We start from the raw sequence: 18208 nt of genomic DNA on the forward strand, positions 1-18208 counted from the left end.
TCTGAGGTGACAGTCACTGTTGGAGGGGATGTTAAAGAAGCTAGATGGCTAAGGCATTAGATGAGTCAACCATGTGGTTGTTGCTGAAGTCACCCAAAATGGTGGCAGAGGCAATGGGAGGAATACTGTGAGCCTGGAGCCAAGGTCTTCAATGAATGAGAAGGAGATATAAGGAGGTCAAATCTGGCCTAATAAGCCTCTGCAGCCCCTTGAAGTCTTGGTGACCGTCCTGAACAATGTTTCACTTTAGACCATGGATTTTTTGGTCTGTGGAAGGGCTTCTAAGGATCTGTGAGTCCTCTGAAATTGTATAGAAAATTCTCTGTATATATTTATTAAATGCATTGTTTTTCCTCTGGAAGAAGGTTCATGACTCTCATCTAATTTAGAAAGAGGTAAGTGATTAAATAAAGGCCTAAAAATTACTGCCGTAAAGGATTTATGTGCAGAATAATGAAATGAAAGCAATAGAAACTGCATGCAGACTGAGAAGAGCACATACCTGTCAATATAGCTAAAATTTCTCTACCCTTATACCAACACCATCATAGAAAGCTCATGCACTGAGTGAGCAGCAGGGAGCTATGGCAGTAGCTAGGGCTAGTACTTGATTGTGCCTTAAAAGAGCTGATAGGCTGCAGAGACAGAGACAAGGGTTCAGAAATCCAAAGGGTAATTTACCACTGAGGCTCAATAACTACTTAACTGGTAAAATCTTCAGGTGGCAGCTGTTACATACATGCCTGAACTTTAAGTGACTTTAAATTGGCCTCTTTTCACAAGAGCAGGCATTTCAAAAGCACATAAAGAACTGACCTCTCAGCAATATTTTTTGCAGACTGTAGAAACCGTGCCTGGTCATTTTCTTTCAGGATATGCTCAGCTTGGTTGATGAGGACTGTTGACCGTTCAAGACACTGGCGGCAATTAGCAACCTGCTGTGCCAACTTTCTCAGTTTCATAACCTTTAAGGAATTAGTAAAAGAAAAAAATAAGATAAAACATGCAGTGCTTAATTAAAAACAATAAAACACAACATGAAGGAGGTATGCTGCAGTGATTCTAAAAATAACGCTTATTAATATTCCATGGTCCCTGTACTAACCACTCACCTTCTCACCCTATCCACTGTGTCTCTTGTGCCAACCCCTCCTTCTCTTGTCTACAGCTTGCATACTTAGGCTGCAACACAGTCATATACTCTCAGTTATCTACCCCCTCTTTGTATTAGTAACATTAATTTTTCTGGTTCTAAATCAATGCATGCCCATTATAGAAAATTCTGAAAATAAAAAGTATAAAAGAAACACTACTGCCCAGAGATTATCATTGTTTACATTTTTGTTTTGTTTGTATGTAAACAAACAAAATGTTGTCAATATGTTTTCATATGTGTTTACTAAAAAGTACCATCTTTTTCTTTATGAGTATCTACAGTTCTATGTATATATTTCTGTAAGTGTCTTTATGCATACCTGTGTGTTCACAAATCTGTGTTCTTGGAAACTTTAGTTCCTGGATAAGCTATAACCACTCAGCATGGCACAAATTATCACTCTAGCCTCTCAAAACATCTCACATTATACACACAGCATGAACTTGTAACCACTAACTCTGACCAGCAAGCCAACAAGCCTAAAACCATATAGCCATATGGAGGCTCACACTTGACCCTTATGATCATGATTCTTCAGTTCCCAGGCTCGAAACCTGAATGTCTTCACTGAGTCTTCCCTCTCTCTCATTCATCTTTTATATTTAAAAGTTCAATGTTTCTTATCATTTCCTTTCTAGCAATGCCTGTTGTGTTCTTCCCTTCCATTTGTGCTGCCACTACTCTGGTTTAGGTCTTTATCAACTCTTACAAACCATCATTCCATAAGTCTCGTAACTTGCTACCCTGACTTTGGTATCATCCCGTTGTGATCTACCCTGCATACCTCTGCCATATCAATCAGTCTTTCTCCCTTCCTAAGAAACTAGAATGGCTGCCCAACACTTTTCAGATTAAGCCCAGAGTCCTCATCCTGGCATTCGTGGTCCATAATCCTGAATCACATTTCTACCATTACTTTTTTCCTTTTCATTGAGTTATAACATACAACAGTAAAGCACCCAAATCCTAACACATACACCCACGTAAACCAGGTCAAGATATAGAACGTTTCTAACACCCCAGAATGGCCATCGTTTTTACTGGATTCAGAGCAGTAGGCCAAACATCACTTCTTTGCCTCTCCTCCTATAATCTCATTTCTTCTTGCTTTCATGATCAAACCGGAAGCATCTGCATCAAATTTTGATATTTGTAAAGTCAGCTCTTCCTTGGATTCACTGAAGTGCTGTGCTTTACCTTTGTCTCTTTGATTTTGACAGCGATCATTTGCTTCCTCTGCTGGATGATCTCTACCAACTCGTCACATTCTTCCATAAGTTTTGCCTCATGCATAGCAGTGTTCACCTGCCAAGAAATTTCAGAGTATTACACAGTGATTGTTGCCTTTGTCCCCTGCTGTCTCTAAAAGGTTCGGACTGACAGCTAAGCATGCACAACTTCTTCCATACCTCCCTCATAAGATCCACTCCTAGAAGAAGGGTAGAGATGATGATATTAATGATGCAAGGGCATTGAAGCACCACAGTTAGGAAGCTCTCCAGGCCTCTGGTAGATCATGATGGTTAATGGAAGGCTGGGCAGAAGGACAGATGAGATGGGGGCATGTTATTCCCACTGAACAATTCCCTTTACTCCAGTACCCTTTCCTCCTGCCATTCTTTTGGAAAGAGGGTAAGGAGATTTATGTATGTAAAGAAAAGAGTATCCTCCACAGGCACAATATTAAGAAAACATTACAACAATATATTGTGCTAACAAAAATGTTTTCAGTTTTCCTTGTTCCCCTGTAATTTTTCACATTAAATAGATCATTAAACATATATTCATGTGTATATATTTTTCACATAGTTGTCGTGTTTTAGTGGATATTTCTCACCTTGGGCTGTCCAGTATCTGAATACCTTTCCTATTTTGGAATACTGGCTACATCAAAACATCTTTACTGCAAAGTCAGGGTTGGAAAAAAAAAAAACTACCAGAGCCCCCAGGAGGGGCTAAAATGAGAGCAGGGTATTTGCGGGCTGCCCAAGTATAACAGGAAAGGAAGGAGGAAGGAACTAACATCTTTTTAGTACTTAACTTGCCAAGTACTTCATAGGTAAATTATCTCATGTAATTATCATAACTATTTTACAATATCGGAACCATGTTTATTCCTATTTCACAGATGGGGAAACTGAGGCATAGAGAATTTTAGTGACTTGCTCAAAAATCACACAACTAGTAAGTGGTAAAACCAGAATTCAAACCGAGTTCTGTCAAGTGAAACCCCTGGGCTGGCTGGGTGGGCGGGCGAGGTTCAGTTCCATTTCAGCAGCACACAGAGCAGTCATACAGGGAAGCACAAGCATTCCAAGAGTCTATTCAAGGATCACTCGAGCAGAGCTCTAGAAGGCTGAGGAACAGACAATGGGTTACTTGAGAGCATCAAAACTCAAGGGGCTAGATGTGCTTCATTAGCAAGGTAGGGCTGCATCTCCAATTGCTATCCCTCTTCAGAGGGTTCCTCCAAATTCTCCAACCCAAGCAAAATACCTGTCACTGGACCCTACTACCCCCTCTCTCATACTTGAAGCTCCCTGATGGCTAATTTTCTGTTTCCTACTTAACTGAAATAAAATATGTCTGTTGGTGAGTGACAATCTTATGTTGCTTTTTTCCATTTTCTAGGGCAATGCCACAATGGGGGTTTCTACTTACTCTGAATGGCACTCTAGCCATTCTACTTTTTTTCCTCAGACACCTCACCCTTTCCCTAAATTGGATCTACGTTTCCAAGGCAGATATCTTACCAGCTCATGAACTCCTTTAACTGAGACTAAGAGATTCATTTAGTTTTCTCTGGGTCCTTGTTTACAGTATCTAGAAACTTAGACACTTGCCATTTATAATTTCTTTTTTAGGTGGCTACTGGTGTAGTACACAGTGATGTAGTACCTTGTTTCTGAAAATGTAATCCTTGGACTAGCCTTTACATAACACTATATGCCAAGCATTGCTCTAATTAGTTTACATATATTGGCACTCTCAGTCCTCAAAACAGTCCTGAGGTAGGTACCTTTATCTGCATTTGACAGATGAGGAAAACTAAGCACAGAGAGATTAAGTGACTTGCTTAAGGTTACACAATTAGTAAGTAGCAGAGATGAGATTTGGGCTGAGAGAGTTCAACACTAGAGACTACATCTTTAACCTTACACATAGGCTGCTCTCCAGCTGAGTGTGACAACACCCTTTTCCTCAATTTCTGAAAATCATCATCTCTTTCAAATCATCCATCTTTATTCTGTCATCCCTTTCTCATTAGTCACTTCAGACTCCTTGTTGTTCCCCTAGAATGCCATGCACTTTCATGTCCTGTGCCTTTGCCCTAGACTATTATTTTACTTGGAAAGTCATTTCCCCATCTGTTTATTGAACACATTTCTACTTATCTTTTAAGGCCCTTCTCAAAGATCATCGCTTCTGTAATTTTTCTCACTTGCTTGGACACAAGCAATTGATCCCCTATTTATATTCTCACATACTCTATATATAGTTCAATTATACCATTTCCTATATTTTATCATATTAGTCTGTCTTCCTCACTCCATCACGAGTTGTGGAGGGCAAGAATTGTCTTATGTGACTGTATCTATCTCCAGTATCATGACGGGCACATAGTAGATGTTCCGTAATTATTTGTTGGATTGAATTAAATGTGACAAAAGGTATCTTTTGCTCCTCATTAGACATGTTCACTTTGTTACTCAAGTTACCCTAAACTCAGTAAGTCTAAAAACAAACTTACCGCCTTCTCTCCAGATCTGGCTTCCACCTCTGATTTTCCTGTTTTTGTGTCAATGCTACTATCATTATTGCAGTTACTCAGGTTCAGTAAACTCTGACTGCTACTTCTCCTTTGTCCCCACATAAATTCACAGGAGTCCCAAAGTCCTTCCCTCCTTTCCTTTTTAATCTTGCTAAATTTCCTCGGTGGCTGGTCCAAGTGCAGTAGTGTTTACAACCAATTGATCGCAAACAGTTACAGGTTTCTTTGTTCCTTCTCCACTCCCACTGCTTCACGTGACTACCCTTAAACAAACAAAGTTCTTCGTTAATATAGTGAGGATCTGAGCCAAGGAACCAATAGGCTGAAGCCCTTATCACCTATTGTGATAGGACCATTGTTGCACAAACCTCCTTAATTAATCTCCCTACCTCCAGAATATTTCCTTTCCATCCTCATAATCCTTCCTCTACTCTGAAGCCAGGAAAAATCATGTCTTCATTACCAAACATCCTATCAAGCATCTTTTCTGTGCAAAGCATTATGCTAAGGCCCTGCCCTCAAAAAATTTGCAATCTGGATGGGGAAGAGCCATATACATATAAAAGAAACCAATCAAGGTAGCATAAATTAAATACTGAATGGGTGATATAGACTATAATCTACTGAAATTAAAAGGAAAGATTACTTTTGGTGGGTAAGTGGAGGAAAGAGGCGTGGATGAAATGGAACTTAAATTAAACCTTAAAGATGGAATAAGACTTTGATTAAAAAGGTGTGAAGGAGAGAAATTTCAAGCCAAGCAAATGAGATTGAACTTCACTTTTAGGCAATATGGTATCGTTAAGTAGTATTTTTGAGGGGAAGAAAGGTAAGGTGGTGCGAGAAGTACCACAGTGAACTTGTTTAAGAAGATGAACAGGGACTGATTTGATGGAGGGTAATAGTAAACCTGAGGACTATTTAGGAGGCTATTGTGATGTGGACAGGGGCTAGCCAAGGAAAATGTCAGAAATAGAAAGGAAATATAAAATATAAGAAGTACTCATTTGCTTACATATCTTCAATTAGACAGCAAGCTCCTTGAGGGAAGATTTTACACTACTTTATCTTTCCCATTATAACTGGTACAAAGCCTTACAACAAACATTTATTGACTGATTTAGCACAGTAAAAAATCAAAATAAGAATGCCAAGCATTATAAAATATACTCCCATGGGTGTATTTTGTAGAGAAAATATAAGGTGAAATGAGGGAGCTAGGGTAGGAATGTTTTTTGGACAGTCACATCAGGGGAGATAAAACCAGGCACAACTAATAGAGTGAAAAGTTGACTGAAGAGGCAAAATTCCAAACTAAAGGTAAAGCAATGACATTAAAATCTTTTCATGTCAAGAAGCACAACAGAAGAGCAGGGTCCTTAAGTGTTTTCTGAACAGGAAATACTTCAGGGAAAACCGGTCTTCGTGATGTGAATAAAACAACTCAAATTGCTTGGAAGGCATTTGAAAGCCCCTGGTATTTTCTTTGTTTGAAAACATAATACATTGAGGTATTTCACTTGCTTATTAACGCTTAATTGAAAATAACTGGGTTACCTTAATAAGCATACTTGGCTGGTTGGTTGGTTTGTGGAAGACCCTAGCTCTTTGACATTTGCTCTTTGTATCAGGTTAGTGGTTTTCTCTAAATGGCTTTATGTCTGTGGAAAAAAAAATCTATCCTCCTTGAAAATACCATTAGGTCAATTTTGGCAACCTACTTGTATAAATCCACCCACCCCAAAAAGACTTTTGGGAGGCAGTTTGTGATGTTTATGACTAAGAGTCTTAGCCTCAAATTTCCAAGAGTCTTAGCCTCAAATTTCCTAGGCAACACGGGCTCCCTGGTAAGTCTCCAGGTCCTCCTCTCTGCTCTTTGCTCTTTTACTTTCTTCTTAAGGCAGCAAAAATTTGACTTGCATATTTCTTTCCAACTGCCCATCCTACCCTATTACCTCCCAGCCCAAAGATTGACTGTAGAGTAAGACCTAGTCTTCCCCAATTTCCACCTATCTTTAATACAAACACCTAACGCCCCTGCTGGAAGGACTTTACCACTGTTCAGTACAAGGAAATAAATAGGTGGGAGTTCACCAAAGCCATAAGTTGCTGAGATTTAAGAAACTGCAAAAAGTCATTTTGGCAATTGTTTCTCTTCTGTATTGAAATGCAAATGGGCTATATCTTTTTACCCTTAGCTTCTTTCAGAGAGCTTATTTGATAGTTAGGATTATTTTTGGTGGGGAGGGGGCAGGGGAGATCTCCCATTGCTCATTCTATAGGTATTTTATTCCTGGGTTTAAAGTTCATCAGCCTTCCCTCCACCCCACTTCCATGATAACTTCCCCACTTCCACTTTCCCCTCAGCTTAGTCACATCCATCTATACTATAGAGCATTGCACAGGAGCTTAGAAGGCACTGAGATTTCCTGTTCAGATGGAACAAGATATGTGAAATAGTAGGTGATCCCATATATCCAGACTCAAGTGAAATACAATAATTATAATAATTATTATTATTATATGGCAAGGAATTCCTCCCTGGCTTCTCCATCTCAGTGCTCTCCACTCTTCACAGTAAATGCCAACCTAGTTTATTCTCTGAAATCTTCTGTCCAAATAGATCTCCCTTCCACCAGAATATTGTGAAATTTTCCATTAAAGATCATTTGGGGAAGTTTTTATTTCAACAAACATTTACTGAGTGTCTCCCACATACCAGAGTATATCCCACATGTATCCAGCATAGTGCTGGGTTTCCCTGAGTGGGATATAATGATGAGAAAGACTCAGCTTTTGCCTTCAAGGCACTTACAGTCTAGTAGAGACTATGAGTGTGAATAAAACTAATTATAATTTAAGGACCAGCAAAACAAGTAACATAATAGAATACAATCAAAGGTGTATGAGATCATAGGAAAGAGAAAATTTGGAAAAGGACAATCAGAGGATTAGATGACGTTTCATGTAGCTGAGCTGGTCTTCAAGGATGAACAAGACTTGGGCAGGTAGAAATGGAGCTTAAGGGGAGACAAGTTTAGACAGAATGAATTACATGAATAGCATGAGCAAAAGCATAAGCAGGAAAATAGAAAATGTGTTTGGTTAAAGTAGATCAACCTGACAGATGCAATGGAGGGAAATAAGGCTAGAAACAGGGGTTGGAGATATATTATGGAGAGCTGTGCTGTCATTTTGAGTCTCTGAAAGTACTTGGATAAAAATGTCAGGATCTTAGCACTATAGTAATACCTTAAGAATTGTTAATTGACATGTTAGTTGAGAGCAAGGTGAAGAGAGAAGGCAGACACAGTACATGAAGAACTGGGAGGGGGGGCACAACACACTTTCCACTTCCCATTATTGTTCAGGACCACTCAGGTGATCACTATCCCACCTTCTCAGACTCCATAACAGAAAAAGAGGCTGAGTTGGGCTTTATTTAATAAGTAGTCACTTTCTGTGCAAAGGAAATGAGAAGGAAAAGTGAGAGGTAAATTGGACATCTGATGAATTATCAAGAAATTGTTATGAACAGCCTTGTCACCTTACTGAGCTGCAAAGAATTCATTACTTTCTTAAAATGATGCATTTAAGAAAGCACAATGTGTATGAAGCAGACATAGCATTTGCTGTGGCAGCATCAAAGCTAAGCTGTTAACCCAGATCACACTTTAAGGATCCTTCTCTCTCTCTCTCTCTCTCCCCCACCCCCCCCGACACTCTCTCACATGCACACACATATACGCACATCACTACCACTAGCACTAGCATCATGATCACCACCAGCACTACAGCCCTGTTATATCAGGAAGTTTCAAATGTATAAAAGGAAGAGGAAGAAGAGACCATCTTCTTTTTTGTTTTCTAAAGGTAAACACTGCAATATTTCAAAGATGGTCCTTCCAGCTTTATGTAACTATGACTAAATGAAGCAGGGATTTAAAAAAAAAATGGTTATAGCTGTTTCTTTAGATCTGAGGGAGGGTGGTCACTTAAAGGAGCAAGGAATATATGAAATTATTAGTAGAATTTTTAGTCACCTGCACTGGAGTAACTACAGTTTAGCAGGCAAAAAAATTAATGAGACATAGTTAAGCAATGTACAGCTTTGGTGTGTAATTTTTTTGGCCAGGGAGTGGGTGAGGGATTAGGAGGGTAGAGGTGGCTGGGAGATTGGCTGTTAAAGTTAGAAAAGTAGTGTGGATGGGGAGGTGGCAGCCAAGCCATTTCTAGAAGTATAACTATCCTAGTGAATTGGGCTCAGGGACTCATGCTATGGGAGGCCTTCAGATAGACATAGACTGAGAGAAAAGTTTTCTATCAGCTTGTGGGAGGAGTACATAAGAGTTAATACTTTTATAGTGCTTACCACATGTTAGGCACTATTCTAATTGCTTCATGTATTTTCACTTGTTTACTTTTCCCATTAACCCCATGAGGTAGGCACTATTATTAATTACCATTCCCATTCTACAGAAGAAACTGAGAAAACAGAGGTTATGTAACTTGCCCAAGGTCATATAACTAGTAAATATCAGAGCCAGGATTTGCACCCAGGCAGTCTGTCTCATGTCTATGATTTTAACCACTGTGTGTGCGTTTGTGTGTGTGTGTGTGTGTGAGAGAGAGAGACGGGGGGGGGAGGGGGGGGAGGGAGAGAGAGAGAGAGAGAGAGAGAGAGAGAGAGAGGCTGTGCTCACAAACATATACTTCTTTTTCCTTTAGAGTTGCCTCTCACGACAATCACAATCTCTAGAGTTAACCATTGCAAATATTTTGTGTGTTTCCTTCCTGACTTTTGAAAAAAAAATAGTACCTGTAGAGAAATACATAATACAACATATTTTAAAAGCATAGACAGTTCACACACATATATATACGCACATATATTTTGCATGTACTTTACCCTATGTCTAACTAATAAAAATAATGGAGACAGAGGGTGAGGACAATCTGCTCCATATACATGCCTGAGGAATGGCATTATGCCGTGTGGCAATTCTGTGTTGATTTTGGAGTCCTTTCTCCTCAGGGAACAGCCACCCAGCCTTTATAGACTTAGGCTTAGTTGGTTTCTCCCCAGTAGTCTCTTTGTATGCAAAGTAACTGTTTATGTCTTATTTTTTTAGATGGAGTCTTACTCTGTTGTCCAGGCTGGAGTGCAGTGGCGTGATCTCGGCTTACCTCCACCTCCCAGGTTCAAGCGATTCTCCTGCCTCAGTCCCCGCCCCCCTCCCCGCCCCCGAGTAGCTGGGGCTATAGGCGTGCACCACCATTTCCGGCTAATGTTTGTATTTTTAGTAGAGACAGGTTTCATCATGTTGCTCAGGCTGGTCTCGAACACCTGACCTCAAGTGATCCGTCCACCTTTGGCCTCTTAAAGTGCTAGGATTACACGTGTGAGCCACTGCGTAACTGTTTAGAACATGGAAGAAAAAGGTGGGAGATATAACCTAGGTTTTTCATCTGGTATTTTATGTACATAGCTATACAATTTTTTGTGAAATGAGGCAGAAACCTCCTTTCTATCTCGTCAGAACCATGTAATTAGAACTTTTTTTTTTTTTTTTTTAGACAGAGTCTGGCTCTGTCGCCCAGACTGGAGTGCAGTGGCTGGATCTCAGCTGACTGCAAGCTCCGCCTCCTGGGTTCACTCCATTCTCCTGCCTCAGCCTCCCGAGTAGCTGGGACTACAGGCGCCCGCCACCTCGCCCGGCTAGTTTTTTGTATTTTTTAGTAGAGACGGGGTTTCACTGTGTTAGCCAGGATGGTCTCGATCTCCTGACCTTGTGATCCGCCCGTCTCGGCCTCCCAAAGTGCTAGGATTACAGGCTTGAGCCACTGCGCCCGGCCGTAATTAGATCTTAAAAAGACTGAAGAAATAATCGATTTCTACTCCATCACTTAAGAGATAGAAATATGGGACCTAGAGAGGGGAGAGGCTTATCCGTCATCACATTGCTACTAAATGACAGGGCAAGGCTTGAGCCAGATCTTGTGAGTCCTATCCAGTGTTCTTTCCAATCTACTGCTTGTTTCGTGAAGCACAGCACTTGTTTATATGTCCCTCTGAAGAAATAAAACTCTCTAGCTCTCATCCTTGTGTATTTACCCTAGAAATATGAACATTTATGTCCACACAAAAACCTTACATGAATGGTCATAAAAGCTTTGTTTCTATTAGCAAAAAACTGGCAACAACTGAAATGCTCTTCACTGTGGGCACATATAAACAAATTGTAGAATATTCACACAGTAGACTACTACTTAGCAATAACAAATCAAAAACTATTGATGTACACAACAAATCGAATGGCTCTTAGGGGCATTATGATGAAGGACATAGCAAATCACAGTATTTTACCTACTATGTGATTCCATTTACGTAACATTCTAGAAATGAGAAAATTATAGTAATGATGAACATATCAGTGGTTGCAGGGGGACAGATGTGTCTGTAAAGAAGTAGCACAAATGAGTTTTTGGGGGATGATAAAACAATACTGTCCTAATTACAGAGGTGATTACAAGAATCTATAAATATGATATGATTAATAGAACTGTCCTCCCAGTCCCCCCCAAAAAATTCTGAGTGCATGCAAAACCTGGTGAAAATCAAATGAGGCCTATAGTTTGCTCAATAGAATTATTGTACCAATGACAGTTTCCTAGTTCTGATAGTTATGTAGTTATATAAGATGTTAGCATTGGGGAAGGTTAGTTAAATAGTATGAGGGAACTCTCTGTATTATTTTAGCAACTTTTACATAAGATTAAACTTATTTTTAAAAAGAAAAAAGAAAGAAAACTCTCTTAAAGTCCCATAATGTTTTAGGCAGGCCTGGTCAACCAGCATTTCTGTAGTTCTCTGAAGTTCTAATACATTTTCAGGCCTTTGCTCAGATGGCGTCCTCTCTCTCTCTCTCTCTCTCTCACACACACACACAGACACACATTCACCCCACTTTGTAACCTAGTTTATTTTTATCCGTAATACTTATAATCCCTAATAAAATATGTTTGTTTATTGTGCGTCTCCTCCTATGAGAATGTAAGCTCCTTAAGTTTAAGCACTTTGTTTTGTTCATTACTGTATCCCTAATACCTAGAATAGTGCTTGTCACACAGTAGATGCTCAGTAAATATTTGTTGAATGAATAAATGTGTGTAGGCCTTGAAATAAAGGTATTATGAAAAATTGTATATGATGTCACATTTCTTTATTACATGAGACAAATTTCTCTTTCATTTTCTTTTTGCACACTCAAAATAGTTTTCCTTTATCTATTGTGTCATTTAAATATTGTTTTCTGAATTAGGAAAGATTTGGAGAGATGTTGGAATAACAACATCTCTAGGAGACCTAGGAGATCCTAGGAGACCACATATTCTGAAGTATTTCCTTTCCCTGTGTTAAGATAAAGAAAAAGTTGCCTTTCCTAGGTGCTTTACTCACCTGGGCTTTACTCACCCTTATGATGCATAAAAGATTGTGCTTACAACATCTGGCCACCAGAGGGCACTGTTTATCCAAATATCCTTTCTCAGTACCTATTCGTGTACCAAGCCATGAGCTGGGTATAAAAATAAAAAAGGATAGGACACCATACTCGGCCTGAGAGCTTAGCCTGGTGGGGAGACAAATCGGTATATAGAAGTGCTATGATGAAAGTATGCGCAGGTTACTCTGAGGACACAGAGGAGGAACATCTGAACCAGATGAGGGAGGCAGGGAGAGAGGCTTAGAGCATGGGTGATGGCTTCTTGAAGGAGGTGAGGGCTGAGCCGAGCAGTACTCCTACAGACGGAAAATCGAAGGAGTGTATGTTCTGTGAGGACAGGTGCCATGTCCACCATTATGTTCCCAGTGCCTGGCCCAATGCAGAAATGCGCTTAAATATTTGTGGAATCAATGAACAGCATATAAAGTACAGATGGCAAAAGGGCATCACTAGATGTGCTAGTACTTTATATCTTCAACTTTCAGAATAATTCTTCAAGGTACATACTATCATCCTATTTTTTAGATGAATAAAATGAGGTTCAGTGTACACAGCTTATAAAACAGAGCCAGACAGACTCAAGTCTATCACTTGTCTTTCCGCTTACATATTACTATTGTAATATAGTACATATTATTATCTACCAGTGATACGTATTACTCCCCGTGAACATATTACTATTAATAAGTTAACTCACATTCTTCTTAAAAGGATTTGGAGAAGTGCTTCACAATATTGACATTCCTCCAAAAACAAGATAAAATATATCTACTTAATCGTTCCTTTTTAAAAGTTTTAAATTGATTTGTTTATTTTCATGTTAAAAATAGAATCAACTAAAAAGTTAAAATAATGGTGTATTCTCAAATCAGCTACCCAATTTCTTTAAGTAATAATGAGACATATATATGCCTTTTCAAGACAGGTTAAAGAATCAAATAGCAGATTGTTAACCTGAGATATTAACGAAACAAAAATATTCTAGTAATATTTCAGCTAATATGCAAAATTCAGTTTCGTATTCTAGCAGTAAAAAGAAGCACTGACAAAGATCATGTTTTTTACATGAAGTGAGAAGATCTGTGTAATACTACATTACAAGATCAAAAAGACATTAACTGTTTTACTGTTTTATAAAGTTTATGGGAGATATTTCAATAATAGCACTGCTTTTCAGAAAGCCATAAGAACATGAAAGATTATAGACAGACATCACTGTTACCGTGGAGGATACACCCAATTCTTGAAGCAGTCATGTGGATACCTTACAAGTCATTTCATATTACCATCAAACAAATTTTACTGTTATTATGTGCTAAGCATTTTAGTAAGCACTTAGCAATGCACGAGACAGATAAGGCCTCTGCCATCATCTCGTGAATCTTATGATGAGAAGGGAAGCAGATACTGAGCAGTTACCTGTTTGAGGAGTGCTACAAAAGAGGTTTATCATGTAATAAGGATAATCTTTGGGTGCTTATAAGATGGGGATTTAACCAACAGTTGTCAAGTGGGGAGCTTAGGTGGTCAAGGAAGTCTTCTTAGGGATGTGATATTTTTAAGGAATGATTAAGAGTTAGCTAGAGGAAGGGGAGATTCACAGCAGAGAAGACTAAGACAGAAAAAAGGGCTGGGAGACCATGCTAGAGAGGTAGGTAGGGTCCAGACCATAATGGGTTTTAAAGGCAATGGGGGAACCATTAAAGGGTTTGTGTTAGGAGTGACATGACAAGTTTTGCATTTTACAAATTCATTCCCACAGCAATGTGGAAAATGGATAGGAGGGGAACAGGATGGGCCAGAGAGACCAGTTAGAAACTGCAGTTTCCAAAATGATTGTGGCATGGCCATGGCTGCTACCTTCAGGAAGCTTCTAGTCCAACCAAGGAAACAGCCTGTAACCAAGAAATTCCTTCATGGAAGAGCAGGCAGTCTAACAGAGGTTTGCACAGGCTGCTCCGCCCAAGTTCATGTGACTAGTGGGTGACAGAGCCAGCACCAGAACCCAGGTTTCCTGATTTCTAGTCCCGGGATTTTTCCAAGGCCGTCTTTTTCACTGCCTTCACAACCAAGAAATTATAGTCAAGCCAGTGAAAGTTTCTGCCTTCTTAAGTCTCAGATCAGATAGTGGGGAGCATTTAGCCACTCTCTGTACTCAAGTCTGACATAAGCACTCCTCCCAAGACATTTGTTTCTGAGGGATGGATTCACCATCCTGATACTCCCTGTATATATACAGAGCAAGGAATCTCTACTGGGAGGGCCAGGGAAATTTGAACTCTCATAGTTAAGGTTGAAAAGGGCATTGTTCTGAGAAAGAGGTCATTCTTTCTGAGACAGGGAACTCTGGATGACAAAAGGGAAAAAATCTGATTCTAGGCAGACAGAAAACAGTCTGATTCCAGCCCACTAGAAGAAGCAAGGGCCCAAGCGGAAGAGTGAAAATAGCTGAAGAAAAGCCTATGTTGCTTCTAAGCTGAGGGAGTAGGGAAATAAGATAGAGAAGTACCAGGAAAGATCCTGAAGGACAAGGACCACAGGAATTCTGTTTGCAAGCATCAGAGGGAAGGGAAGCCTCAGAATAATACCCAACGCTGAACTCTGTGACTGGGCAACAAAGAGGTCTTGAGAACATATTTCCAGGGGTCTCAACTACCTCATGAGTCAAGAAATAAACGAACAGGTTTCTATGGGGAAAACCCCAAGGGAGTTGGAGGTCCTGAATAGGATGGGCCAGTCGCAGTGGTTCACGCCTGTAATCCCAGCACTTTGGGAGGCCAAGGTGGGCAGATCACTTGAGGTCAGTTTTAGGCTCAGCCTGACCAACATGGTGAAACCCTGTCTCTATTAAAAATACAAAAATTAGCCAGGCATGGTGGTGCATGCCTGTAATCTCAGCTACTCGGGAGTCTGAGGCAGGAGAATCACTTGAACCTGAGAGGCAGAGGTGGCGGTTGCAATGAGCTGAGATTGCACCACTGCATTCCAGCTTGGGTGACAAAGTGAAACTCTTCCTTAAAAAAAAAAAAAAAAAGTATGAAACAAACAGGAAGGAATCTCAACCTGCTGGGAAATTCCAAAAATCTGACCATCTTAATACATTGTTACTGCTAGTAAAAGAAATAATTAATTATGTTTGTATAGTTATTGTAGCTGTATAGTTATTCTGGCTTGGCCTAGAAAGTGCTTTCAGATATATTTGATCTCTATATTTGATCTTCACAACAACCTGATTAGATAGGGTAGACACTATTGTCTGCATTTTATGGATGAGGAAACTGAGATCTAGAGAGGTAAATTATCAAAGTTATATAAGCTAGCAAATGACAGAGTTACAACCCAAACTAGGCATCCTAACTCCAAGGCCAAGGCTTCTACCATGTTCCATTCCAACCTGTCCTGTTTTTTGTTTGTTTGTTTTGTTTTGTTTTGTTATTGTTATTGTTGTTCTCTTTGTAGCTAAAATTTATTTTTATTTTTATGTTTGAGGAAAACCACCTTTCCCTTTTTTTGAGGATTTTCCTGTGCTAAGTTTCCATTTCCACTCAGGCAACAGAGTAGAGTGGAAAAAAATCTGGATTTTAAGCCAAGCTGGCCTGAATCTGAATTCCTGCTTTGACACTTGAAAGCCAAGTGACTTCAGACAAGTCACTTAACATCTCTGAGCTATCTTTCTGACTGGTAAAATAGAAACAATGTTACCTACCTCCCAAGTGGTTGTGAGAATCAAATGAGATAACAGAGACAAAGGTCTTAGTACACTACCTGGAACATAGTAGGAATTCAATAAATATTGATTTCCATCCCTACTCCTCTCCAACTCCAAGTTGCTACCCTGGTCTGGTACTTCTTTCCTAAAAAGTACTTCTTTCCCAAAAAGCTGAAATTCAGGTTTTGATTTATGTCTCTACTTACTCATCTTACTATAGGATAGCTGGCACTTCAACTCCTGAGAGTTCATCATTTACAACGGATACTTCCAGGATATTTTCTTGGTTATTTGTGGTAGATTTGGAACTTACAACTTGGGTATATGTGTGTACATAATAATGTTTCTAAATAATTTAAAGGCTTAAGTTTTTACTCAGAAATGACTTCCATTCTGTAAAATCTGAATAGATCATTCTTCTTAATCTCATCTAGAACCTAAAAGGCTAAGTTGTCCTTATTTGGATAGTGAGCTAACTTATTCAGCTACTTTGGTCTGAATATACTGTAGCAATTCATATCTATGATCTCTTACTGAGTTCAGATCTCACATCCTCAGTACCAGATTCCAAATATATTTTCTAATAAAGAATGCATCTCCTTAGCAGCCACTTTCCCACAGACTGTCTTTAAACAATAATATGGCTTAGCTCTTACACCTGGATCTTTCCCGGTCATCACATTCTCCTCACTGAGGAGCTTCAAACGATGTAACTAAAAGGAAGATAAATTGGGCATGGGAGAAAACTAGGCTAGTCCTGAGAATGGGGATATAGGACTTTGATAAAAATGGATTTGGTATAAAAATAAGCTATGCCGTAGATTGTGTGAAAAGAGGGCAAGGAAAACTTAAAAATGATTGTTTTATGCATTTTGGCTTTTTAAAAAACTGGTTGCAGTGAAAATATGTTACTATTGCAATTTTAAACATTTTTATTGTGAAATTGAGCATACATAAAACTAGAGAATATGATGAAGCCCCATGTGTCCATCCCCCAGCTTCAAAAGCCATCAACATTTTTCTATACTTGCTTGATCTATTCCCTCCTTTTTCTGCTGAGGCATTTTTTTAAATTATACTTTAAGTTCTGGGATACATGTGCAAAACATGCAGTTTTGTTACATAGGTATACACGTGCCATGGTGGTTTGCTGCACCCATCAACCCATCACCTACATTAGGTATTTCTCCTAATGCTAACCCTCCCCTAGCCCCCCACTCCCCAACAGGTCCTAGTGTGTGATGTTCCCCTCCCTGTTTCCATGTGTTCTCATTGTTCAGCTCCCACTTATAAGTGAAAACATGCAGTGTTTGGTTTTCTGTTCTTGTGATAGCTTGCTGAGAATGATGGTTTCCCGCTTCATCCATGTCCCTGCAAAGGACATGAATTCATCCTTTTTTATGGCTGCATAGTATTCCATGGTGTATATGTGCCACATTTTCTTTATCCAGTCTATCACTGATGGACATTCGGGTTGGTTCTAAGTCTTTATTATTGAGAATAGCACCACAGTAAACATATGTGTGCATGTGTCTTTATAGTAGAATGATCTATAATGCTTTGGGATTGCCAGGTAATGGGATTGCTGGAACAAATGATATTTCTAGTTCTAGATCCTTCAGGAATTGCCACACTTTCTTCCACAATGGTTGAACGAATTTGCACTCCCACCAAGTGGGTAAAAGTGTTCCTATTTCTCCACATCCTCTCCAGCATCTGTTGTTTCCTGAGTTTTTAATGATTGCCATTCTAACTGGCGTGAGATGATATCTTATTGTGGTTTTGATTTGCATTTCTCTAACGACCAGTGATGATGAGCATTTTTTCATATGTTTGTTGGCTGTATAAATGTCTTCTTTTGAGAAGTATCTGTTCATATTCTTTGCCCACTTTTTGATGGGGTTGTTTTTTTCTTGTAAATTTGTTTAAGTTCTTTGTAGGTTCTGGATATTAGCCCTTTGTCAGGTGGATAGTTTGCAAAAATTTTCTCCCATTCTGTAGGTTGCCTGTTCACTCTGATGGAATTTTTTTTCTCTCTCTGCAGAAGCTCTTTAGTTTAATTAGAT

At 39.4% G+C, this 18208-nt stretch overlaps 1 protein-coding gene across 3 annotated transcripts in view; it reads right to left on the bottom strand.

Moving 5' to 3' along the window:
- Positions 1-18208, bottom strand: part of MID2 (midline 2) — a 100094-nt gene that overhangs the window by 25417 nt on the left and 56469 nt on the right. For all 3 annotated transcript variants that reach the window (XM_007992516.3, XM_007992513.3, XM_007992515.3), the window contains exons 4-5: positions 2354-2461; positions 817-965 (exon numbers count right to left, since the gene is read on the bottom strand). In XM_007992516.3, coding sequence (XP_007990707.1) covers positions 817-965; positions 2354-2461 — 257 coding nt within the window. The remainder of the gene's footprint in view (positions 1-816; positions 966-2353; positions 2462-18208) is intronic.

The sequence above is a fragment of the Chlorocebus sabaeus genome, chromosome X (genome assembly GCF_047675955.1).
Source record: "Chlorocebus sabaeus isolate Y175 chromosome X, mChlSab1.0.hap1, whole genome shotgun sequence".
Classification (NCBI taxonomy): domain Eukaryota; kingdom Metazoa; phylum Chordata; class Mammalia; order Primates; family Cercopithecidae; genus Chlorocebus; species Chlorocebus sabaeus.